General features: G+C 51.8%; 1 protein-coding gene across 1 annotated transcript in view; it reads left to right on the top strand.

The window, feature by feature from the left end:
* MYO18B (myosin XVIIIB) overlaps positions 1 to 26,028 on the top strand; it is a 241,243-nt gene that overhangs the window by 43,303 nt on the left and 171,912 nt on the right. Inside the window, exons 12-17 of the mRNA XM_028124695.2 lie at positions 8,315 to 8,488; positions 10,996 to 11,086; positions 12,769 to 12,961; positions 16,665 to 16,745; positions 18,652 to 18,799; positions 25,054 to 25,213. Of these exons, the coding sequence (XP_027980496.1) occupies positions 8,315 to 8,488; positions 10,996 to 11,086; positions 12,769 to 12,961; positions 16,665 to 16,745; positions 18,652 to 18,799; positions 25,054 to 25,213 (847 nt within the window). The remainder of the gene's footprint in view (positions 1 to 8,314; positions 8,489 to 10,995; positions 11,087 to 12,768; positions 12,962 to 16,664; positions 16,746 to 18,651; positions 18,800 to 25,053; positions 25,214 to 26,028) is intronic.

The following is a 26,028-nucleotide window of genomic DNA, read 5'->3' as shown; positions in this document are numbered from 1 at the left end:
TATTGGCCAGGCCTTGCAGGGAGCACTGGTTGGGCAGACAGGCAAAAGTCCTGGGGCAGATGGCAACTTTCTCCAAAGCCAGATAGGTGGAACAATAGGTCCAGGTGGGGAGGGCAGGGGGGCAGTAGGGACATGCAGGAACAGCCATAAGAAGCAGGAAGGGCAGGGGTGCCTGGGTGGCTCAGTGGGTTAAGCGTCCGCCTTTGGCTCAGGTCATGATCTCAGGATCCTGGGATCGAACCCCAGGATCCCTGCTCAGTGGAGAGTCTGCTTCTCCCTCTGCCCCTCCCCCTGCTCATGCTCCCATGCACTCTCTCTCGCTCTCTCAAATAAATAAATAAAAATCTTAAAAAAAAAAAAAAAGAAGCAGGAAGGGCTTTGAAGTTCCATGTTGTAAGAGGGTTGCATTTTCCATGGTCCCAACATTAGGACTTTGCTGGGCACCCTGGGCAGGGAGCCGCAGCTACGTGCATTGTGTTGGCTCCCGGACTTTCTCTTGCTGACCCATTTGTCCCCTTTTAAGGGCAGAAATCTCAGAGCGTGATTGTCACTATAGGAGCAGACAGCTCTTGAACAGACCCCTTGCTAAGCGACCTGCAAGTGTAACCTCACTGAAGCTTCCCAAGAAGTTCATGGGGGTAGAGTCCCATTTTACAGAAGAGGACGTGGAGGCTCTAGGAGGCGGCACGACCTCCCCGACGTCACGGGGTTTTAGGCGGGAGGGGTGGGATTTGAACCCAGGCAGTCTGTCTGCCGAGCGCTACTGCTTTTTCTTCTAGCGTCTGTAGACTTTTAGGCTTATCTCTTCCCTGTAGGTGGCCTCCTTCTTTGCAGACATTCGAATAGGAAACCTCTGTGTGAGGAAATGTGACCCAGATGCACCAGCGTTATAAATAAGTCACATACTGCTCAGTAATTCAGCAACAGCACGGCTATTGTTGGAAGTTGTTGAAAGGAGGAATAACTTGGTTATTAATAAATGCAGGAGGCCGCAGTAATTGATAGCAATTGAACTCATGATGCACGTGGGAAAGCAGTCGTGTTATTATTTTTTCTCTCTCTCTCTCGGTTTTTTGTTTTTTTTTTGGTACTGAACATAAAGGGAAAAACCTGCCTTTGCAGGTGGATTTGAGCATCTCGGAAACTGGTCCCAATACATCCCTTTCCTCCTTCCTTTCTCCCGTCTCTCATTTGCTCCTTTGTGCATCCTCTCTATTCAAATCCCAGCCTGCCTCTTACCAGCAGAGTGACCCTGGGTAAGTGACTCAAGTAAGGCAATTTGTCCAGGGTCACCTGGTTAATTGAGGGCTCTTCCTACAAACCAGTGTTTCCTAAACTAGTGTCTCATGGGGACATTAGACCTGCAAGATGCTCCTGAAAGCATTCTGAGGCCAAATTAGTCTGAACAGAATGTCCCCTTCTTGGAGATTCATCAGATGTACTTTAAAGGCTCTGAGAAGTCCCGCAGTTAAGAAACTTATTTCACCAAGCAATGACCAACTTGATATGAGACAGGATTCTTCTCTTCCCACTGGCACTGAGGAACATTCCATGGAATGACGGCTATGAGGAGCCCCTTTGGGGAACTGAGCCCCAGCTGTGTGGCCGCTCTGCCTTGTTCTGTACCACTCTGCCACATGGACAGTTTCTGACTCAGCCCTGCCCTTGATGGCACACTGGCTGAAGCCAGGCCTCACCCCGGATGTGCAAATGGCTTCAGAGGAACAGACAGACACAAAGAAATAACAGCCTATCAAGCCTTGGGTCCCTTTCAGAGAACCTTCCTTTGGCCTCAATAATTGAAGGGAAATTCAAACCAAACTTGGTTAAGTGTGATCAGCCTCTCAAGCCCTCTCTGAGTCTTAACACCTGACATGGGTCCAGCTGCTGACTCAAGAGTTCAAGGCCAAGATGGTTCCCGTGGGAGGTGATCCCAGGAAGTACTGGCAGGAAGTGGGGAAGGCAGGCTGCTGCCAAGGGTGTGTTACCAAGCCAGTCTCCACTGTGGGCAACTGGGGCTCAATGCCGCCAGAGACCTCTGGGGGGCAGCATAGAGCTCGCACCCAGAGTCATCCCACTCAAAGGGTGTCACCTGCAGTCATTGCTTGAGGGCTGAGGATTTTAATTCCATGGCCCTTCCAACCTCCCCTTGCATGAGCAAGTGCCATTAAGAGAGAACACCCTCATCAGAAGGGAGTGCAGTAAGCCCCAGGGATATGGCGGATCTGTCACAGCTCTGTGGCTGCCCCCCCCACAACCCCCATGTTGGCATCTGAAATCTGTCCCTGTTTCCTTTTTGACTTGACCTACATATAGCTCATGTGTATGCTCCAGTTAGACCTAAAGTGGGATATGTGGCAGTACCAGAACCGCCCCTAACCCATGCCACTGACCTGGGAGTCAGGAACCTGGACTCAGGTCAGGACCTGAGGCTCAGGTCAGCCACTTCCGTGCTGTGTGACTTAGGGCAGGCCAATACCCCTTTCTGTGTCTCAGTAGCTTCTACTATAAAATCAGGCTTAACAACACCCAGCCTGCAGACCTTGCAAGGCAGTTGAGAGATCAGCCAAGGTCACACAACCGTCCCCTCCCTCAGTGTAGATGCACTCGGGTGTGCATCCTCCAGGCCATGGCGAGAGGCATGGACCATTTGTCACTAAGAATAAGAACAGACTTGGCATTTGCAAATAATTTTTTTTAATAGAGAACAGATTCAAGGGTGGGTGGTTCCTATCATACATGCGTTGTATTTATGTAAATCCAGTGATGCGTGCAAAGCAAATGCGAGGCTGGAGTAGTTATAGGTGTGTATCTTTTTGTAAGTCATGGCCCCCAAAGGCAAGCCGCCCATTTCCTTGTTCTGCCGGAGGGAAAGCTTGTTGTGCTGGACTTGTGAAGATAAGCTACAGTACTGTATGCTACGGGCAATTTGAGATTCTCAAGGGGGATTTTAAGGGTATTGGAGTTTTCGCCTTACTGACTTGAGATTGATACTCATTATGAGAAAAGACCCCTCTGCACAGCATCATGCTTAAAATATTGAGCACTGGAGTCAGCAGACCTGAATTCAAATCCTGCCTCTGCCCCTTACCAGCTTCATGGCCATGGAAGGTCACCCTGAGGTTCAGTTTTCTCATAATTCAAGGGGTGATGTTACTATTGACCTCACAGGGCCGGAGGGAGGATTAAATGAGGCAGCAAGGTTTAGCGCTCAGCCCAGCGCCCGGCATGGGGTGGGTGTAGAGTACGTGCTGCTGGCTGATGTTGTGATACTAAGTTCGCCTTCGTAATACCGTCAAACATTTGCATTCTGATTTCTTTTTCCTGGGTGGCTGAGACAGAGGACGGGTGACAGGTGGGCTGCCTGGGAGCGTTTCCTACTGCCCATCCCATGTCTTGTGCAGTGCTTGCAGAATAGGGAGAGGATCCCTACATAATGTGTGCGGAAGCCAGACTGTGCTTCTACCTGCCACGGGGTCCTGGTTCCCACCAGTGACTAGCAGAATGGCTGGCAGCCAAATGCACCAGCCTGAACTGATCTCTGCATTTAGCTTTGGCATCATTGTGGGCACAGGCTCCTCGCCTCCTGGTGGGTGGTGGGAAAGCACTTGGATTGAGTGTGTGATCCCCTTTGGCGGGGGCTAGAGGCAGGGGGAAATCCACAAACCCACCCCACAAAGAGCGCCCTCCGAGCCGGCTCCATCCTGTCTCTCTGTTTCCATTTCTGTCTCTCCGCCTCTCTCGCTTTTGTTTCGTCTGGTATTTGATCTTTCTGGTTAGAAAAGGCCGTCTCTAAGTTTCAGATGGCAGGTGCCATGGGGAGAGGAGAACAGAGATTCTCTCTCCCCAGTCTTTTGAGAAGCAGGGAGGGAAAGTAGGCAGGGCTGGCCACAATCGAGAAACGTGCATTCCTTTCTTGATTCCTTTCATCATTTAATCACCCACTTGACAAATGTTTATTGAGCACTTCCTGGCTCCGGCTCTGATCCGGATAGAGCAGTGAGCATACAGACTGTGTTGGAGCAGATCAGCAGGCGGCTACTGCACGGTCTGAGATCTGCACACAAGCCTCGGAATCCCGCTCGGTCACTACTCCCTGTACTGCCTTGGACCAGAAGCTAGGCCTTGCAGGGTCCGTTCCCCACCTTTGAATTATCTCAGAGACTTTTGATGAGAGCAAAGGAGAAGAGGCAGAGGAAGCACCCAGCACAGTGCCTGGCACATGGCTTGTGCCGATGCTTGATGGCTGTCCTTGTTCATCAAGTGATGGCTTCTCCGGAGAGGGAGCGATCAAGTACATGAGCATCTCTTGGACAGAAATCTCCAACCCCGGCGGCATTCCGAGGACAGCTTTGTCCTTGGCTTTGGAATAGGTCGGTGGGAGGTGCTGAGCCAACATGTGTCCGCCTTTCTGTGGAGTTGGCTCAGAATCCCTGGGGCGTGGCCCACATCTGGAGCACACCGATTCATCATCCATCCCTCAAATCCTCTCTCGAAACCACGTATAGAAAGCTCTGCAGGAGTCCCTGTGGCCGTCAGAACGAAGCAATCCCTGTTGGGTGAGTGGTGCCCTCTTGGGTTTCACAGGTAGAGAAGGGACTAGAAAGTTATTGAAAGCCTTCTTGGGGCCAGGCACTCTGTTGGGTATCTTCCATGTAAGTGTAAACACATCACCCCATCCCTTCAGCCGTATGAAGAAGTGCTTGGGGTTTTATGATTCCGTTTTACAGATGACGAAACTGAGGCTCAGAAAGGCAGTGCAGCTTGCCCAAAGACTGGAGCTGGGAATGGTGGCAAGCAGGAAAGGGACTCAGATTCTGTCTGGTCCAGTGTCCATGTTCCTGTCCCTGCCTCAGGGGCCACCTTTCTCAGGCCCCATTGAAGAGGCTTTGGCTTCCACCCATGTCTGTACAAAGATAAAGGAACCCATGGGGTTGGATCTTGTGCACCAGCCAGCCTTCAGGGAACTGGAAGCAAAAAGTGCATTTTCTTGGCAGAGCTCCCTGTGTGCTCCCTGGATTTCCCCAGCAAGATGCTGCTCAGTGAGCGCACTGGGAAATATCCCCCTTGTCAGGCAGGACTTAGAGTCAGGTTGAGGCCGTTCACTGCTCCTCTTTTCAGAAAGAGCCATTGCCAATTCCCTTCCTGACTTCTCCCCAGCTCAGTGAGGTACAGAAGCTCACTGTCGGTGGAGGGTGGGAGGAATATTTTGGAGAGTGGCGGAAGAAGGTTGACAGGTCAGGAGAGCTACAGGACATCACCCATCTAGAACATTATCTCTTATTTAATTCCCTTCTAACCCCCAACACAGGAAGAAAGAAGTCTCATTCAGGACTAGCCGTCTTTAAAATCTCTAATACTCTCTAATCTTGCATTTTGACAAAGAGAGGGCAGACATGGGGCGCCTGCGTGGCTCAGTCGTTAAGCGTCTGCCTTCGGCTCAGGTCATGATCCCAGGGTCCTGGGATCGAGCCCCGCATCAGGCTCCCTGCTCCACAGGAAGCCTGCTTCTCCCTCTCCCACTCCCCCTGCTTGTGTTCCCTCTCTCTGTCTCTCTCTCTGTCAAATAAATAAATAAAATCTTAAAACAAAACAAAACAACAACAACAACGAAAAACGCAGACCTCCTGCTCCCAGGTAACTGTATCTAATTAGAATCTAAAGATACTTTTGTGCTCATATTGTATTATTTCTCCTTTCTGTTTGTGACAAATGATAATGGTGTTGGTTTGCAAACTGGCCCCACCTCAGGGAGGGAAAGGGGAGGTCAAAGAAAGGCAGACCACTCCAGATTGGTAAGCCCCAGGTGTAATAAGCAAGGAAACTTACATACGAGCCTTGCCTCCCCTGGCCAGCCCTGTACATTTTCCGGAACCAACCAAAGTCTTAAAAGTTTACAGAGAGTCACATAGTCAGTCCAGATGGTCTCAACAACATCTTCCTCGATGGCTCCCGCTGGGCGAAGGTGGGCAGAATGTCTGTTTCACACGGGAGGGGGTGAGGAGTCACCTGTTGTCCTGGGGCCAGCCTGAAGGTCAATGGGTGGTCACGTTCTCTCAATGGCTCCCGCGAACAGTTGGGTTCTAATTTAAGATAATGCTATAACATTCCCTTTCACAACGTATTTACTTAAGTGAAAAAGAGAAGTCCATTTTAAAGAAAGTCTGATCGAGGGTCACAGAGATATGGCAAATGTCCTAAAAATGGTATTTGACGGGTTGATTTTGGTGAAATAGTAGTTCTAGTACTTAGTGTCCATCTGATTTCTGGTGATGTCTCTTAAGTCAGTTTTCTCATCTGTAAAATGGGAATACAAGGCTGCTTTCTAGGACCTTTGTGAAGATTTCATGATGACAATGATGATGAAGATGATAAGAAGTAATCACAGCTACCATGCATGTACTGATTTTTTCACCTGTCACACCTGGGACTCAGATGCAGGCTTTCTGACTCCAGAAGCTATGAGCTGCCCAAAGGTGACATGTTGAATAAAATAGGGTCAGTGAGTGGTGACTGCTTTCATCACCACCATCATCACCTTCTTCATAATTTTTGCAAATGCCAGGACTTCTTATTCACTGTGTTACCTCCCCGAGACTCAGTGTTATCATCTGTAAAATGGGAAACCTCTCTTGTGAGATCAGTGCTGAGTAGCTGGCACTGAGGAGGATGTCAATAAGCATGGCTATTTGTGGCCCCTCAGTAACCCTGGGGCCAGAGCTCCTTTCCCTTGAGTAGCGAGTCCCACATGAAGTCTTTGTCCAAATGTCCAATTTTGCCTTAAACCAGGCTGCTTCTTCAAGATATCTTCTTGAAGAACTGGGCCTTTATGACTTCTTTCTGATGGATTGAGAAATCTGTTGGCAGTTGTGATTTTTATTTCAAGAAGGAAACACATTTATGGGGAGATAAACAATGGGAGGAAATTCTTTAAGGATAGCACCGTTATTTGTTTTAATCAGCCATTAATTTTTTATTTGGATTACAAAATTAAGACAACCCCTGTAGAAAATTTAGAAAATACAGAATCCCCTTACCCAGCTAGGACTGTTAATATTTGGATATATTTCCTTTTTACTATTTTATTTATTTACTTATTTAAGAGACAGAGAGCAGGGGGGGGCAGAGGGAGAGAGAGAGAATCTTAAGCAGACTCCACACTCAGCACAGAGCCTGATGTGGGGCTCGATCTCACAACCCTGAGATCATGACCTGAGCAGAGATCAAGAGTTGGACGTTCAACCGACTGAGCCACCCAGGCGCCCCTTACTATTTTATTTTACAACACTTTAGAATGATTTACACAGTTGGCATCATACTCTAATACAGTTTTCTTTTTTTTTTTTTTAAGATTTTATTTATTTATTTGACAGAGAGAGACACAGCGAGAGCAGGAACACAAGCAGGGGGAGTGGGAGAGGGAGAAGCAGGCTTCCCGCCGAGCAGGGAGCCCGATGCGGGGCTCGATCCCAGGACCCTGGGATCATGACCTGAGCCGAAGGCAGACGCTTAACGACTGAGCCACCCAGGCGCCCCTCTAATACAGTTTTCTAAAGCTCTTCCTTGGTTCTTTAGGTAGCCACCTCCTTCTCATTTTTCATAACCCAGTTCAGATATCACATCCTCAGAGAGAGCCCTCTCTGACAACCATGGATGCACAGGGATGCTCTCAGTTTCCCTTGACCTCATCTCTTGTTTTTATTTTCTCCTTAAGGGGAAAAACTTGATAATATTATCACCTGAATTTATCTTATTCATCCATTTGTTTACATGTTTATTGTCTTACTCTAACCTCAGTAGATTGTAAGCTCCATGAGGACAGGCACCTTGTCTGTCTTGCTCATCATTGATTTCCCAGTGGCGCAGTTCCTGTCACATAGTAGGAGCTCAACAAGTGTGTTTTGAATAAATGGGTGGGTGGTGAGATGGCTGGGTGAGTGGCTGGGTCGGTAGTTGAATGGTTAGATAGGTGGGCAGCAGGGGGTAGTGGATGGGTGGATGGATAGGTAGGTGAATACCCGAGTGGACAGATTACACTTTTACTATCAGTTCCACAATTCCACATTTAGAGGATCCACGTGATCATTTTAATTGTTCTGAAAAAGTGAACAATGCAAATTACGAGGAAGTAAGATAAGCATGTCTCTTGGGAAACCTGACCCCTGCCCAGGTTGGGTGTTGCGGCTCCCTGCTGGGGGTGGGGGAGCAGTCCAGAGGGTAGGCAGTGATGAGACCCCCGGGAGGTCCTCTTGGGAGCCCACCCACTCCATTCCCAGGACTTCACCACCATACTTCTGCTGTGTCCCTCTTGCAGTGGGTCGGAAGCAGTTCATGCGGTTTGAGTGGGCAAACCACGCAGCTGAGGCCCTGGGCTGTGAATACGAGGAGCTGAACACGGCCACCTTCAAGCACCACTTGCGACAGATCATCGAGCAAGTGACATCTGGGCTGAGCCAACGGGGCGTTGAGGAAGAGGAGACCAGCTCAGGTGCTGCACTGCTGCTTCTCTGGGTGGGCTGGGTTCCCCCCGGGGCCAGGCCAGTGGACGCTCCAACATGCCTTCACCTACTTATCAGGACCTGCTTATATGCAGACCTTCTAGGTGCAAGGGAGGCCCTTGTGGGCAGAAGTGGACTTAGTTCCTACCTGCACAGGGCTTGTGGCCAACTGGCATTGTCCAGGGTCCGGAAAGTTCTGCCGAAACCTGAGAGGCACCCTGTGCTATGGAGAGGGGACACTGTGAGCAGTGCCAAGGGGCCAACACTTTTCCATTGGCTGTTAACGTCTGTTGAGCCCTTATCTTGTCCAAGGAAGGCTGGCCTTCCAGTTTGAGGTACAGAAATAAGGCTGGATGGCTAGAGGGGCTGGGAAGCTAGCAGATGAGGCTAGTAGATGAGTGGGGGAGGGTGGTCTGCTCATGTAGGACTCTGCAAACTAGAGTTTTTATGCTCAGACCCCTGAGAAACCACGCAAAGACATAGGCAGGGAATGCCATGATTTGACTTATTCTTCAAATGGCTTAGCTAGGGGGAAGCCTTGGGAATGGGTGGGAGAAGGGAGGCCACGCAGGAACCTACACACACCACACGGGCACGTATACACACCACACACAGGCACACACTGCAGGAAGCACACAGACGTGCACAGGTACATGAGCATACGTGCACTCACATTCAGATATTAACACTAATTACGTCTCAGGCCAAGGTATCAAGGGTAGTTGAGAAGCAGACAGGGGACCAGCAGGCTTAGGAGAGATGCTGAGAGGCTGTGGGTTGCCTAGCAACCGCCCAGGTTGGGGGTGGAGCTACCAGAGGGAGGGGAAGTGCTATGGGGCTGCAGGGGGCTCCCTGGAATGTACAGGCAGGACTGTGTCTCCAGCCCCACTGCAGATGTGAAAATCATGTTTCTGATTCTGTGGATGGAACCAGCACCTAAGGATCAGGATTTCCGATCTGATCCGCCCCTCCCAAATTCTCACTCTGCTTTGTTCCGTGCACCCTCATCAAGGCTGGCTATTTTAACGGGCCGCGTGTGTGTGTTTAAACAAAATTGAGACCATGACTATATTACTCGTTTGCGAAGCATTTTTATTCCTCCTAACGTGACAGGTAGGCGCTTTCCCCCTCTCATTCAGTATGCGTCTATGCCTGGCTTTAAGCACTCCTTTGTACGGATTACAAATTACCTAACCCACTTGCTATTGTTGGATATTCAGGTTGTTTTAAAAAAAAAGTGATTTTCATCCAATTTAATCAACAATCAGGAGAACATATGTACCCAGAAATCTTTGTTTCTCTGAATATTTCATTAGGATAAAAGCCCAAGAGTGAAATTATTAAGTCCAAGCATTATTAAGTCCAACCATTTTATAGCTTCTGACACAGAACTGCCAAATTTCCCTCCAGAAAGGGGGAAGAACAAACATTATCTGAGTGCCTACTATGTGTCAGGCATTGGGGGTTTGGGAGCCAACATGGTCCCCATCCTCGGGTTGCTCCCAGCCTGGCGCCGGGCGGGGGCGGGAGGGCTGTTGTTAACAGCTAAACTGCACAAGTAAAAATATACTGAGCTCAGTGCTGTAAAGGCAGGGAGGCTTTGTCCTTCTGTGTCTGGCCTGTTTCATGTAGCCTAACGTCCTCTGTGTTCATCCACGTGGTAGGGAATGGCTGGATTTTCTTTTTTACCACTGAATGATCTACTTCACGTCCCCATTTATATGTGGGATCTAAAATAGTCACACTCCTAGAAGCAGAGGGTAGAGCGGTGTTGCCCAGGGCTGAGGGGAGGGGAAAAATGGGAGAGAATGATGGAAGGGTACGTAGTTTCTTTTGTGCAAGACGAATAAACCCTGGAACGCCGATGAATAAGTAGACGAGTAAGACAACCAGCGGATGAGTATGTCCGCTGCGCGGTATAGAGCTGCTGGTTACCATACTGTATTGTGCACCGAAAATTCTTTTTAGAGGGTAGATCTTATGTGAGGTGTTCTAATCACGCACTTAGGCACAAAGAAGGAGGGCGGAAACTCTCAAGAGTTGACAGGCTTAGGGATTTGTTACGGTGACCTACACTTATCTTCAAGCTCATCAGGATGTATACATTAAATAGGTAGGTACGGCTTTTGGTGTGTCAGTCATACCTTAGTCGAAAACTAACTAAAGAAAAAGGAGCAAGGTAGGACTGGGAATTGGCTTAATGGGGGTGGTAATCAGGGCAGGCTCCCCTGAAGAGGTGACATTGGATTGATCCCTGAGGAATGAGCAGGAGCGCTCGTTGGAGAGGAGGTAGGGCCAGGTGACACAGAACCCGGTCAGTCCTGATAAGACGCTTGAACTTGGTTCTAAGAGTGTGGGTACGTAATTTCAGCAGTGGAGGGATGTATGGAGGGAGGGGGTTTCTCTGAGGCCAGCAGCGATGCCTGGGGAGTGTTGTCCTTGGCCCCAGGCAAGGTCCTGACCATGGATATCCACCCTTCCCTCTCTCCCTCTCCAGGGCTCAAGATGACGGGCGCAGAGTGTGTGGAGGGGATGGCCTCGGGCCTGTACCAAGAGCTCTTTGCAGTTATTGTCTCACTCATCAATAGGTAACGACTCTTCGACAGATACACAAATGAGCCCAAGCACTGGGCACTTTAGTGGGGTTTTGGGGGGGCTGGGGAAGAATGAGGTTTTGAGCTGGGTAGTAGTGCTGGGTTTAAATTCCCCCTTTGGCAGCCCAAGGCAAATCAGTTCAGCTCTCTGACCTCCCCATCTGCACCTGTAAAATAGCTCTGTCCCCCAGGGCCATGGCGAGAGATTAAAAGAGGTAATGTATATAAACAGTTCTTCCTAATAGCGATCATAAACCACCGACAATAAAAGCGAACAATTTGGGGGCCCCCCGCTAAAGTAAAACAACGGCCGGCGCTCATGGTTTCACTGGTCTTGCATCATTGACTCTGCACATCAGCCCATTTTACAGCTGAGCTAACGGAGGCGCAGAAAGGTGGGGCTGGAAGGCAGCCCCAGTGCTGGGCTCCCACCTCACACCTTCACGTTTGTCTGAATAACCCCCCACACTGTTCTGGTCCATTTCTTTTTAAAATTTTCTGCTAAGGGTAGGGTGCAGGCAGGGTGTGGTTCTCGAGGGAGCCAGGACGTGTCTCTGAAATGCACCTACCAGGCTGCAGCAGCGGGGAGCTGGATGTCTATCACCGTAAGGGCTTCCCACCCTCTTCCCTGAAGGCGGGGGGCATCATGAGGCTTCTGGCATCCTGTTAGCCGGGCTGAGGCTGGTGCGGAGCGACAGGGCAGCTGGGGCTCTCCGATGACCCTGGGACACGGAATCTGCTTGCTCTCCCGCCGCTGGAGCAATTACCATCTGAGGCCACAGACACAGCGTCTAGAAACCAAGGGGGTCATGCGTGCTTAGAGGAAGGTGTACCAGGGGTGGAAAACGAACCACTGGCGAAAGAAGCTGCCTCCGCCCACGGAGGGCGGCTGCTTCATCGCATCCTTTAAACTGCATCTCGCTGATGCCGAACCCACTCTCCTAGCACCTACAAGCCTCTCGTAGACACTTGGCTTTCTGAGCATTAACTGACAGTTTTCACGCATGCATGTGTGGTGGCTGATCTTCTTGGCCCCGTGATACAGAAGGAAAACCTTGGCAGGCCGTGCAGAAGAGCTAAGGTTGAAATAAGCACCCTGCAGAGCACAGGGCCAATCGTGATAATAATCATAATATCAGGCCACCTTTACTGAGTACGAACCCCACCGCCAAACTGGCCCTCAGAGCCCAGATGTCTCATCACCTCCAGCCTTCCTGACAACCTTCTGGGTTGTGGCCATCCTTGACCCTTTCCCGGCTGAGGCCCAGAGAGGTTGGGTAGCTCTCCCAAGACACACAGCCCCTCTGTTGCAGAGGGAAGGTCGGAGCCCTCGTGGGATCGTCTCCAACAGCTCTCAACTCGTGCACGTTGATGCCAATAATCCCTTCTCTGTCCACCACGACAGATTCATCAAAATGATGCAAGGCGGTGAGGGCTTGAAAGAATCCTCATTTAACAGTTGGGGAAACCTTAGCTCAGAGAGGTTGAGTAACTTGCCCCAGGCCACACAGCCCGTAATTGGTGAGCCTCATTTTGGCGCCAGATCTGCTGGATCCCCACACCCACCCAGTGCGCAGCCTCAGTTTCACTGTATCTGCGATGGTGGGGTGGGAGGCTTGGGCCAGCTGGGATCAGAGATTCCACGTGGTCTTGAGGTCTCCCTCATCTCTCCCCAGGTCCTTCTCTTCCCACCACCTCTCCATGGCCTCCATCACGGTGGTGGACTCTCCGGGCTTCCAGAACCCGCGGCACCAGTGCAAGGACCGGGCTGCCACCTTTGAGGAGCTGGGCCACAATTATGCTCATGAGCGCCTGCAGCTGCTTTTCTACCAGCGGACTTTCGTGTCCACCCTGGAGCGGTACCGGCAGGTAGGCTTGGGCTCCGTGGAGGGCCGGAGGCTGGCCGGCGGGGGGCTGGGGGAGGGGGGATGGTCCGGTCCTTCAGCCACCCTTGACTTCATCCCGTTTGGCCCGCCACTGAACGAAACCCTAACTCCAGGCTCCCCAGCTCTCTGCTGCTCCCCTGTCTCCAAGCAGTCTCCCTATAGTTGTCCTGGGGAACTTGGGGCTCCCCAGGCCTTGCTGCCCCAGCCGTCTCCTCATTGGGGTGACCTGTGCCTCCTCTCCCACTTTGCCCCAGCTGAATGCTCCTCCCACGTGGCTCGCATCTGCCCCGGGGAAAGCCCTTCATGCTCTGGGGGTGGGTGGAAATTCTGGATGGGAGGGTTTGCCCAGCCTTTGGATCCTAGGGTGGCAATACCTAACAAAGCCCTAGAGGCACTTCTCTCCTAGGAGCTACCTTCCAGACACTGGGAGCAGGAACCAGGAAACACGTGTAGACACATTCCAGCCTTCTCTTCTTGTTTTAAAAAAAGCTTAAATGGAAATATTACACTTGCCCAGAAAATGCACACACCAGTAGCGTACAGCCCAATGAATTGATCCAAATGAACGTACTCACGCACCTGCCCCCCACCTGGGGGAAAAGGGGAACGCTGCCAGCACCCAGCACGGCCACACCTTACCGACTCCCTTCTTTCTCTCTGAAGGGGGCCACTTTGACTCCAGCAAGTGCCAATAACGAGATGTTGGAAATGGCCATCTTGTTTATCAAGAAGATAATGGGTATTGAAATTATGGTTTTTTGTTTTTTGTTTTTTTTTTTGTTTTTTGTTTTTTTTTTTTTGGTTAGAGCTTGCACAGCAAGAAACGTGAAAGCATCAACGTGGATAAATCTCAAACAAGTGACATTGATAATGAGTCCTGGGGTCCGACTTTAACTGTATCACTTATTGGCTGTGTGGCCTCAGGAAAGTCACTCACCCTCTCTGATCCCTGATTCTGTCACATGTAAAATAGAAATAGCAATATTCCTGTATCATCTATCAATTGCCACAATAATGCTAGATATTGAAGTACCCCAAAACATAGTGGCTTTAGATGTTACCTTTTGTTATTTCTTACATTGGGTTGTCTGGGCAGTTCTCTGGGCTTGGCTGAGCGAGCTCTTGTGTCTGTGGGCAGATTCAGGGCAGGTAAGTGGTTCTGATGGTGCCGGCTGGCTCTCACCTGTGTCTGGGGGTCAGCTGGCCATGAGTGGATCTGGGAAGGCCTTGGCTGGGATGACTCACCTGTGCACCAGGACTGTCCTATCCTCTAGCACACTAGCGCGGGCTGTTCTCCTGGTGCTGGGCAGGGCTCCAAGAGACGAGCAGGAGTGTGTGGGGCCCCTTGAGTCTTAGACTTGGAACTGGCGATGTCCCTTCTGTATTCAGTGGGTCTGACAAGTCCAGGGCTGAGCCCTGACTCAGGGGGTGGGGAAATAGGTTCCACTTTTTGATGGGAGAAATCACAAGAGTGAGAATAAACAGAAGGGGAGAGAATGTTTTCTTTTTGGTTGTTTTTGCTGTTGTTTTTAGAAAGGGAGAGAAAGAGAGGTGGGAGAGGGGCAGAAGGAGAGAGAGAATCTTAAGCAGGCTCCAAACCCAGCGCAGAGCCTGACATGGGGCTCGGTCTCACGACCCTGAGATCATGACCTGAACTGAAACTAAGAGTCAGGCGCTTAACCAACTTCACCACCCAGGTGCCCCTCTTTTGCTTATTTCTGATGTTCAAAGCAATACATCGTCTCTATTAAAAAACTGGAAAGTAGGGGCGCCTGGGTGGCTCAGTCATTAAGCGTCTGCCTTCGGCTCAGGTCATGATCCTAGGGTCCTGGGATCGAGTCCCGCATCGGGCTCCCTGCTCTGCGGGAAGCCTGCTTCTCCCTCTCCCACTCCCCCTGCTTGTGTTCCCTCTCTCGCTGTGTCTCTCTCTGTCAAGTAAGTAAATAAAATCTTAAAAAAAAAAAAAACTGGAAAGTACATAGAAACATCCGTAAGCAGAAAACACAACCTCCTTTAGCTCCACGGCCCACAGGCAAGCACTGTTACTGCTGTCTGTACCTTATACCACTTACCTGTCCATTTATTGTCCTCTCTGCAGATTTCCAATCCTTTCCTACACACGATTTTGTCGTCTACTGTTTTCCTCACAGCATCATGCTATTCCCGTGTTCTCATTCCACTGGCAACTTTTAGTAACTGTTCATTTCACGGGTTATGGCCGATGCTGTCTCAACCCTCCTTTGCGCATCTGGGTGATTTCCACGATTACGCTCTTATAAACAGCACTGTGACGGACATCTCCGTGCATAGCCTTGCGTGGACATTTCTGATGACTTTTGGATGGCGAATGTCATTAACCATGGCTCGTGCTTGCTGCCTCCAGCACCCAGTGCTCAGCCCAGCACTCATTAGTTACTCATTAAATACGAGCAAAGTTTGGACTGAATGGTCAGCTCCTGACAAAGCTCTCACCACGATTGCTGATGAGCCTGCAGGGTGAGCGATGTCAGGATGTTACTGGAATGTTGGTCTGTACCCTTTCTTCTCATCCAAAGGCTGAGGGGTGATGATACAAACAGACTAACAAACAGCCTGATTGGGAAAAAGGCAAAGGATTTGAATATAGATGTTTTTTCCAAAAAAGATAGACAAATGGCCAATAAACACTGGAAATTTAGGGAAATGCAAATCAAAACATTGAGATACCACTTCATACCCTGTAGAATGGTGATGATAAAAACAAAACAAAAATAACAAACCCCAGAAAACAGCAAGCATTGGCGGGGAAGTGGAGAAATTGGAACCCGTGTGCCTTGCCGGTGGGAATATAAAACAGTGCAGCCAGTATGAAAAACAGTATGGTGTTTGTCTGAAAAAAGAAAAATAGAATTACCCTATGATCCAGCAATCTTACCTCTAGGTATCTCCCCGAAAGAGTTGAAAGCCGGGTCTTGAAGAAATATCTGTACACCCAGGCTCACGGCAGCATTACTCACAATAGCCAAAGGGTAGAAGTGACCCCAGCGTCCACTGGGGGGATGCGAGTGTAAACAGATGTGATCTGTCCACACAACAGGCTATTATTCAACCATAAAGAGGAAGGAAATTCTGACCCATCCGCACCGCGGATGAACCTCGAGGACATTGTAGGGAGTGCGACAGCCAGTCACAAAAGGATGAACCCTATATGACTCCACTCACATGAGACACTTAAGAGCAGTCAAATTCATAGAGACAGAAAGGGGAACGGTGGTTGCCAGGGGCTGGAGGAGGAGGGGAACGGGGCGCCCGTGTGTAATGGGGACGGAGTTGTAGTGTTGCAAGACGGACAAGTTCTGGAAGTAGGGGAGTGGTGACAGGTGCACAGCATGTGAATGAACTTAATGCCACTATCTGCATGACGCAAAAAGTAGATTTTTATGCTGTGGGTATTTTACCACAATTAAAAAAATAATATGGGGCGCCTGGCTGGCTCAGTCGATGGAGCGTGCCACTCTTGATCTCGGGGTCGTGAGTTCGAGCCTCACATTGGGGGTAGAGCTTACTTAAAAGAATATTTTAAAAATGATAATAAAAAAGAAGGTTAAGGGGAGGTGAAAGTCCTCACCTCCCTTTTCTCCTCTGGAAGTTTTCTACCCTGTTCAGCTCCTGGAAGGAACTAATCTGGAACTTCTGTGACTTTCCAGGAAGGTATTCCCGTGCCCTTTGACCTCCCGGAGGCTTCCCCGGGGACCACAGTGGCTGTGGTGGACCAGAACCCTTCCCAGGTAATGCGGAGCCCAGGAAACCCAGGCACTCAGACACCACGAGGCTTTGCTTTGACATCCCAGATGTCTTAAGCTGCAAGTTGTCCGTGCTGTCTGCCCTTGGAATCACCCAGGGATTGTTAAAGACCCTGAAGCTGGTGATCGGCTCCCAGCCTGGTTCAGGCGCGTGGCCTGGGCAACGAATCTCCAAACCCCCTCAGGTTGACAACCCCCTCTCTGCCTGATGCCCGAGACTGGCTTAGCAGGCACCCCACCTGTCAGCCCGTGGGGAACGATGAGGGGATCCATGCACTTATGGGCTTTAGTGGGGGGGGGGTACCTAAGTCTTTACTTTCCCCATCCCAAGAATCCGCTGGGCCGACCCCAGACCTGCACCTCTGCTCAGCTGTCTCTCAGGATGGCCCTGAACCATTTCGCTTGACTTGCCAGGTTCAGGTCTAATGTCAGTGACTTTGAGCACATCCCTTCGCCTCTCTGGGTCTGTTTTGTTTCCGTCTCTAAGGTGGGAACGATAGCGTGCCCTGGAATGGTTGTGAATGTTTATGAGTTCTGGTGCCCAGAGCACCGGGCATGGGGCTTGGCCCACAGGTCACGTGTTTCTCCTGCCACGGGATACCCCAGGCTGCCACTTTTCTCATTCTTTGTCTCCTGTCGGCCACCCTTGGCCTTCTCTTCTGAGCCCTCTCTTGGCTCCTAGAGGCCTGCACCTGTTGCTGCAAAGCTGCCTTGTCCGTGAGCCCTGCCGGTCATTGCCTGTTTATGTTTCTCCTTGGCACCTCCTGGGCTGGCCGCCCCTCCCTGCCATGCTTCCTGACCCAGAAGAGGCAGCTGGAAGGGACGACCCGGGCAATGGGAGGATGGAGAGGCCACGGGGTCCCCTGGAGGCCTGGGCAGTGGCTGGGAATAGCTACCTTCTGAGGATGGGCTGGCTGTCAGTGTCAACCTCATAAAGAAAGGCAAGGTGAAGCCTCAGGATATCTGGAATTCGGTCCCCGTTCTGCCCTGTGTCTCTCCATGTGACCCTGTATGTGCCCCTTGTCTTCTCTGGGCCTCTGAGGGGGGTGGGCCAGTATTTCCCAGTTAGGGTGCCCAACTGTTCCGGGTTGCCAAGGGGCTTTGCTGCCTTCAGCGCTGAAATCCTCATGTCCTGGGAAATCCCTGAGTCCCAGTCACCAAGGGACAGCTGGCCACCCCAGGCATCACACACATTTCCCCCGTAAACACTTGGTGCCATTTTGGGTGATGCCACCTCCCTGTGGGCCCTTGGACGAGCCACTTAGCTTCTCCAGGCCTCTCTGGTTGCCAGAAACAAAACTTCAGAGTTACCTAGATGGTTTCTGGAGCTTGTGGCTAGATTTCAAATTCTGTGCCTGCGCTATTGAACCAAGTTCACTTTCTCCTGTAGAACATTCTTTGGGCACTCTCCCCTCCCACCTTAAGATCTTAGTTTAAAAAAACATAGACTTCTAAGAAGTGATGCGGATGGAATTACTCCTTTGATGTTAGGCTGTGCACAAATACACACAGCCTGGGGTGTGTAGCTCGAATGTGTAATTTACAGAATGCTTTCCCTTGTTAATTCCCCACTACCTGAGGAAGGTATTGTCAGTCTCCATTTTACATAAAAGGAAATGAGGCTCCTAGTGGTGCAGTAAGTTACCCAAGGTCACACAGGATGTGAGGACAGAGGCTGGATTCAGACCTCCTGAAACCGAGGGGTTGTAACAGTTCTGGGGTTTCCACACTGGGAGTCTGGGGGTGCGTTGGGAGCATGGCTTCGGGCTGGCATGTCTGAGTCATGATGCCGGGGACTCAGATGCCCCGACTCCCAGAGGTGGGAAGAGAAGCCCAGGACTGGCTTCGGTCGGGGATCAGGACTCCACAGTGCTCCTGGATTTTCTGCCAGGTCCGCTTACCAGCCATTGGAGGTGTGGAGGATGCCAGGGGCCTTTTCTGGCTCTTGGACGAGGAGATCCGGGTGGAGGGTTCCAGTGACAGCGTGGTGCTCGAGCGTCTCCGTGCGGCCTTTGAGAAGAAAGGCGCTGGGGCCGAAGGTAAGGGAGTCAGGCTGAAGGACGAAGGGAGAGGAATGCTGAGTCCAGCCTGGGAGCTGGAATCTGACCTTGTCTGCTGCAGAGAAAGCTCTGACAAGGCCTGCAAGAGGCGGGGTGGGTGGAGGGGTCTGAGTGCACAGATGTCTGTGCATATGCCCGTGTGTGCTTTCATTCATTTATCAGCAAATGAAATTTATCAATTTAATCAATTAATCAGTTATTTACTAATCATCAATCAATCATTTATCAATCGATGATCAGTGTAGTCAACAAATGTATTGACTGGCTACTGTGTGCCAGGCACCATGCTATGCAGTGGGGAGCCAGCCGGATGGGTCTCACATGCTTGTCGGGGGAGGACGTGGGAAGAGCGTGGACAAGCTAACAGATGAGCCTGTCTGTGTTTGACCCCAAGATGACAGGCCCTGGCGCTTGATGGTGCGTCAGGCAGACCAAATTCCTCCGGGAGCCAGGGGGCCTGGGGGAGAGGCGTGCAGGCAAATGTGCCGGAGGAGAGGAGACGCAGTGCGGGACAGCAAAGTCGGAGACGTTGTCTGGGCTCAGACTGCCGAAGGCCCACTTGTGGGCCACACACGAAAAAACGTTTGTTTCAACCTAGAGCTCTGAGAAGCCATGAAGGATTCTAGGCAGCAGGAGGTATGGTCGGATTCATGTTCTGGAAAGTTCCTGCAGGTGGTGGTGAGGAAGGTGGTCCGGGAGGTGAGAGAGGAGGTGGCCGGACTCTGGGAGTATACACCCACAGCACTTAGTGATGGACTGGACTGGGCATCGAGAGGAGAGATGGAGACATCCGGATGGAACCACGAGGTTGGAGGTCCTGGGCTTTGGCTTCATTCAGCTCCAAGTTCAAGTCCGGCTATCTGTGCTTCACCAATGGCGACTCTGAGCAAACCTCGAATAGCCCCAGGTGGAGTGCTCACACAATGACGGAGGGGGCGCGGTCACCCCTTCCTGCCTTTCGCCAGGATTTCTGTGACAGTGATTGGGTGAGAGATGTATCAGCTTTGTTATCGGCCGCGGAGTGTCGTGAGGGCTGATCGATGAGCACAGGGCTGTTGATGGAGATGAAGAATATTGTCCCTGTCAGTTAAGGGGTTGGAGGAATGCTGTCCATTCTCCACACTTGGCACCGAGCTCAGAGCTTCATGTATGCTGTCTAATCGAATTCTGTCACCTGTCTGGTGGTTGGTATTCTTACCCCCAAGGTGAGGACACTGAGCTCCAGACAGATGCTTGTAGAGAGGTCTAAGATTACCCAGAAGGTGTCAGCAGGCAGATGCAAAACAATCTCTATCCAGATCAGAATCTCTAGTGACCCCCCTCCCCCGCCCAACTCCACCCGGACGCCCTGAGGCTTCTGCGAAGGCAGATTTCGCTTTGAGATCTTCCAGGTCCCCACTGGTGTGGCTCATTCATTCAGCAGTATTTATTGAGCACCTAACACAGCAACCGCTGTCCTGGGCCACGAGATACATCCCGACCAAGACAAATATCTCTGCCTCTGTGGGGCTGACATTCTAGCAGAAGAGATGGATGATGAAATGAGGAAATCTGTAAGAAGGTTGGGGCCCACAGTTCTGGTTGAGATCACTTAGGGAATCCAGGTTGGCAGAGACAATGGCCCAGTGGTCAGCCCCGGGACATTCCAATGTCAAGGCCCAGGGATGAGGCCAGTGACCAGGAAATGCAACCGAGGAGGGGCAGCCAGGGGGGTAGGAAGGAAGCCACAAGTGGAGAGAGGGTACTGGCCTCCCTGACCTCTCAGATGAGGTGTGGCTGAGAAGTAGCCATTGATTTCAACACGTAGAGGTCATTGGCAGCCGAGATGAGTGCCATTTCGATGGAATATTTGGGGCGAACGTCCACCTGGAGTAGTACGGGAAACTGGGAGAAGATGTGGAGAAAGACGTGTGATGGCTCTCTTTGCTGCTCTCCGCTGGGCATAAGTCTGTACCCCTAAGGGACCCGCCGAGGCCTCTGTCCAGGACGTTCACGGGGCCTTCCTGCTCTTGCATCAGGACCAGATTTTCGGAGCAGAAGCAGTGGCAGCATCCGAGGGTTCTGGTCGCTTTCCCTGGAGCCAGCTCAGGGCACCGGTACCCAAATTAGTCCCAGAGGATTTGGCCCTGCAGTGGCTGGCCCAAGGCCAACTTCGCCACGCCCAGCACTTTTAGGGGCCCATGCAACTATTTTATTTTCTGTTACAAGCAGAAAAAAAAAAAACTTTCAGGTGAAATACGATACATATGTATACCTGTCTATATATGTACGTGCATATGGATGTTTATACGTATGTATGTATGAATGTTCTGGGCTGACTTGGCTCCCACCTCAAATCCACATGTTGCAGTCCTGGCCTCCAGAAGTTCAGAATGTGACTGTGTTTGTATTTGGAGAGAGGGTCTTTAGCATGGTCATTAAGGTTAGGAGGTCATTGCGGCACGTCTTAATTTCATACGACTGGTGTCCTTTACCAGAAGACATCAGGACTCAGACGTGCGCAGAGCAAAAGGCGGGGAGAAGGCAGCCAGCTCCAAGCCCAGGAGGCAGGCCTCACAGGAAACCAACCCTGCCCACACCTTGACCTTGGACTTCCAGCCTCCAGAACTTTAAGAAAATACATTTCTGTTGTTTAAGTGCCCCCCCCCAAGCTAGGGGACCCCCAGCTATGGCAGCCATAGCAGACTAATAGAGTATACTTATGTATTACTAATATTATTTGTCCAGATACCAATATGGTCATGAAATATAACTTTTAATCCATACATGTTTGAACAGTAGAAGGGGCCCATGAAGGCAGAAGGGCCGAGGGCCCAGGCAGGTCACGATGCAGCCCTGGACTGCCCTCACCCTGCAGGGTCCTCATGCCTGGTGGGCTCCTGGCCATGATCACCTCTGTTCTCCCAAGGTCACCTCTGTTCTCTGAAATACATCTGCCTCTTAGCCAGCTGGTGAACGACGAGGGAGGGGCAGAGAGAATGGCTCTTAGTGGAGCTCTTAGTCTGAGCCTCGGATTGTGGATTCTACTGCACCCCACCCACAGTGGGGTCCCTGAGAAGCCAGCTGGCTTATCGGCCCTGGAGGCACCTGAGAACAGAGCCAGTGCCGAGCCTGGGAGTCCTCTCTGCACAGGCCACGCAGACCCGCCACCCTTCTCTGGGCTCTGAACGTGGACCCTGTGTTCAGAGCATGACCCCGGGGCGTGGGAGTGGCCTTGTGGGGCGGAGGAAGAGCGTCCCTCAGATCCACTCAACGCCAGGAGACAGAGCTATGAAAAGCTTACCCAGGCTTTGGACCCCAGAGATCCGGGCTGCATCCCAGTCCCACTGCTTAAGTGCAAGGCCCGTGGCTTCTGGGAAGTCACCTCCCCTATCTGTAAAGTGGTAGTAATGGTAACACCTCCCTCAGGGGGCTCGCGTGTGGATGGATGAGCTAATGTGTGGACGCACGTCCGAGTCCTCCTTCCTCACCTTGGTGCACGGAGGGCTCCTCCTCAGAGACCCTGCGCACCCCTGTCTGAACCTGTCCCCTCTGCAGCCCCGTGGACCCGTCCTGACTCCCTGGTTATTTCCTTCAGGGGCCTCTCTGGGCTCTGGAACGTTTGGTTATCCACTTGCCTCTCCCCCGTCCCGCCCTGTGTGACCGTGGAGGGCGCCGGGCACGGCTCTGTCTCCTCTGCTCTCTCCCCTGTGCCTGGGCACAGCTAGGCCTCTGTGGTCGTCTGCCATTTGCCCTTCCTCTCTCCTCCCTCGCTCTGTTCCAGTCACCCTGCTCTCTTGGCCACTCCTCAAACCCACTGAGCATGCTCCCGCCTCAGGGCCCTCACAATGGCAGTTCCCTCTGCCTGGAATGCTCCTCCACCCTGTTACCGCATGACCAGCTCCCTCACCTCCTTTGGGTCTCGGGGCCTGCCAGACCACCTCGTGAAAAATAATGACTTCTCCTGGCCCGCACCCCTCTCTCCCTTCCTCCTGCTTTTCCCGCCTCCCCTGCAGCCCTCACGCCAGACGGCACGTGTGTGTCCTCACGGGAACATCCGCTCTTGAGGGCAGGGCTGGCTGCCCCCTCTTCTGCCCCACAATGCTCTGGTCTGTATCCTTGATACAGAATAGATGAATATGGGAAAACCCCATGATCCAGAATCAAACGAAATGGATTTCTTGGACGGAATGTTTCCTGGATCCTGACTTTTAGGCAAATGACACAGAGGAGGCTCAGAAGGAGAAGGCATCAGGGAGGGCGTGGTTGGGGCAGGGGGTTCCGGCGAGATCCGTGGCTCCCTCTTCCTCTCCTGTGAGGCCCGAGCTGCCAATCCCAGACACCCCGAGCGGGATGCTCTGATGCTGTCCGTTCCCAGGAGAGAGACCGTGATAGCCTTTGTCTTGGCCTGACAGAGAGAGACCCATTAATTCAGATGTTTTGGTTAAAAAAAAAAGATCTTTTGTCTCTAGGGCTTTCTGATTAGCTCTGAGTTAATGAGAATATTCCATCAGGCAGAACATGAGGGGCTTTCTGGCGACCCCAGTGCTTGCTGTTACCCCTCCGCTAAGTGTCTTTGCTGGGCCAGTGGGCCGCTCCCGAGGGACCCAGGCCCAGTGGACAGTCAGGCGACAGGCATCGGCAGGGCAGACATAGAGGGGGGTTGCTGGGGCACAGGGGCCCCAGAAGCCCCTACCCCCCTCTGGGAGTGTCAGGCTCCTGGGGAGAGGTGATGGTGCAGAGTCACAAGAGAGGAATACGGGGTCAGGCTCTGTCTTCGAGCTGTTTCCATGGGGCTCCTGAGAGCAAACATTGTCCGTGAAATGCTTGGATGAACCAAACTGTGATTGAAACCACCTCCCGAAGAAAGGGGAGCGTGAGAGGGCCAAGCAGACCGCCTGGGAGCCTGGGAGTGGTCTCCCTGGGCTGTTCTTGGGAAATGGGACGGCTCCGTGTATCGGGCCGCCACCGGGGATGAACACAGGCTTCGGGTCGGCAGACCTGTGTGCCCATCCCAGCTCTGTCCCTGTGTGCTATGCCCCTTCAGCTCATCTCTGAAGCTCATCAAGCAGGCTCATCTCTGAAGCTCAGTGTCACCTTCTAGAAAACCAGCCCACAGAGGCTCACTTCACAGACCAGAGCGGGATCAGGGGACCTCATGCATGGCCGTGTGTCCAGCAGAGGCCGGCTGGGGCTTAGCCCACGTGGATGTCCTTTCTTCTCTCTTGCCTTCGGCCCCCCCTCCCCAAATGCTCTTGGGGTCCTCATTCAGAGCTCAGCCCTGTGCTGGCTGTGAGACATAATGATGCGGGAACATGGTCACTCCCTCAAGCCACTTCTAATTCAGGGCGTGGAGGCGGCCATGCAAGCAGCTCGGACATCGTGCGGGCAGTGTGGGCGGACGTGCCAAGGCAGGCGGCCGCTTCGTCACCTTGCTTTTCTGGAAGGTGGCCCTTTGAGGACGGGGACTGCAGGCTCCAAAGGCCTCATGGAAGCGCTGGATGAAGGGATACTTTACTTCACCAGAAGTGTCCCTTGCTGGTAACTTCGGTCAGCCCTGGGTATTGACCACAAAGGACCTCCAAGAAGCCACACACATGGCAGGACCCATGTGCCTCACAGACCACGAGCAGGGGGAGGGACAGAGAAGCCAACTCCGTGCTGAGCAGGGAGCCTGACGTGGGGCTGGATCCCAGGACCCTGAGATCATGACCTGAGCTGAAGGCAGACGCTTAACTGACTGAGCCACCCAGGTGCCCCTATGTTGTGCATTTATTTGGATGGTACCATTCAAGACGATTTTTGGTGGCACACAAATATTTGCAAAACATTTAATGACAGTGTATTTATTTCCACGAGTATCGGAAAATACAGCATGCACACCCAACCCATCATGCCACGCTTCTTTATAAATGGATCTTACCTGTTTATAAATGTTTGTCAATTTACGAAAATATTAAGTAAGTAACAACCCAGGTGGTACTTGGGTATGGCAAAAATCGTGAAGATCGTATGCACTGATGGTATGTGGGGAAAACAGGTATCCTGTGTTTAAGAAAGCAAGGAGGAATTGATTCTTTGTTGGAAATGATGCTCAGACATGCATGCAGGGAACGGAGGCAGGTGCCCAGAACTGTTAGCTTTGGATCTCTGGAAACATATTTAAGTGGAAAAAGTGTGTTTTTGGTGATGCCAAGCGATTATGGAGTGTCCCCCCCTGTACCCCAACACTTACGTGCTTTGTTCGCTTTCAGGGACCTCTGCCCTCCGGTCCTGTGAGCAGCCCCTCCAGTTTGAGATCTTCCACCAGCTGGGGCAGGACCCCGTGCGTTACGACCTCACGGGCTGGCTCCACAGAGCCAAGCCCAACCTCTCAGCCCTGGACGCCCCCCAGGTGCTGCAGCAGTCAAAAAGGTGAGCCTGGCCTGGGGTAGGGACTGGCCTCCCCAGCGGGGCCACGCCATCCCAATAACTCAGCGAGGGATGGTCCGTCCAGCAGCCCCATCCCTCAGATCCGATGGCTCCCTGGGGTCAGTGCAGCACAAACGCCAAAAAGCCAAGACTTCTTCACTTTGGCTGCTTGCCTTTCATTAAGTATCTGGAGGATGATGTGACTGGAACGATTTTATGGACGTCCTAGGACTAGGGGGTCATAAAACAAAAGCGGTAACGTTTTGTGCTATAAAAAAAAGCACACGGCCTTCCCTGATGGCTCTGCTCAGAAAGTGCTAGCAGCAAGCGCGGCTTGTGGGCCACAGCTCCTGGAAAATGCTTCTGTGGGTGTGTGCGCTGATCCTCCCCGCTTCGCTGCTGGAACCGTGCAGGGACAGAGCTAGGACACCAGAGAGAAGCCGAGAGCACCAGGGAGGTGCTGGGGGGCGTGGGAAGGGGGAGGAGACACTTACTGACCACCCATGGCAGTGTGCCTGACGTCAGGATAAACGTTCTGTAAGTATCTTGCTAATCCTTACAACAAAACCGCCTCCTTAGCCCCATTTCACAGATGGGAAAACTGAGGCCCCAGTTGGTGAAGTGGCCCTCCTTTGATCACACAACAAAAGAGTGGCAGGACCGGGATCCACTTCGGTCTACGTACGTGGTCCTTGCCGAAGTTCTCGGCACACGATGGTCCGAGTCGATAGGAAAGCCCGTATGCAGGAGGGCTCAAGGGTACACAGCTCCTGAAAGTTCAGAGATCCAGCCGGGGGGTGGGGCTGAAGGAAGGTCCA

This window comes from Eumetopias jubatus, unplaced genomic scaffold (genome assembly GCF_037043125.1).
Source record: "Eumetopias jubatus isolate StellerSeaLion01/CBP00866 unplaced genomic scaffold, mEumJub1_p1.0 scaffold_16, whole genome shotgun sequence".
NCBI lineage: Eukaryota > Metazoa > Chordata > Mammalia > Carnivora > Otariidae > Eumetopias > Eumetopias jubatus.
The sequence above is the reverse complement of the archived record's forward strand: the minus strand, read 5'-3'. Positions and strand labels throughout refer to the sequence as shown.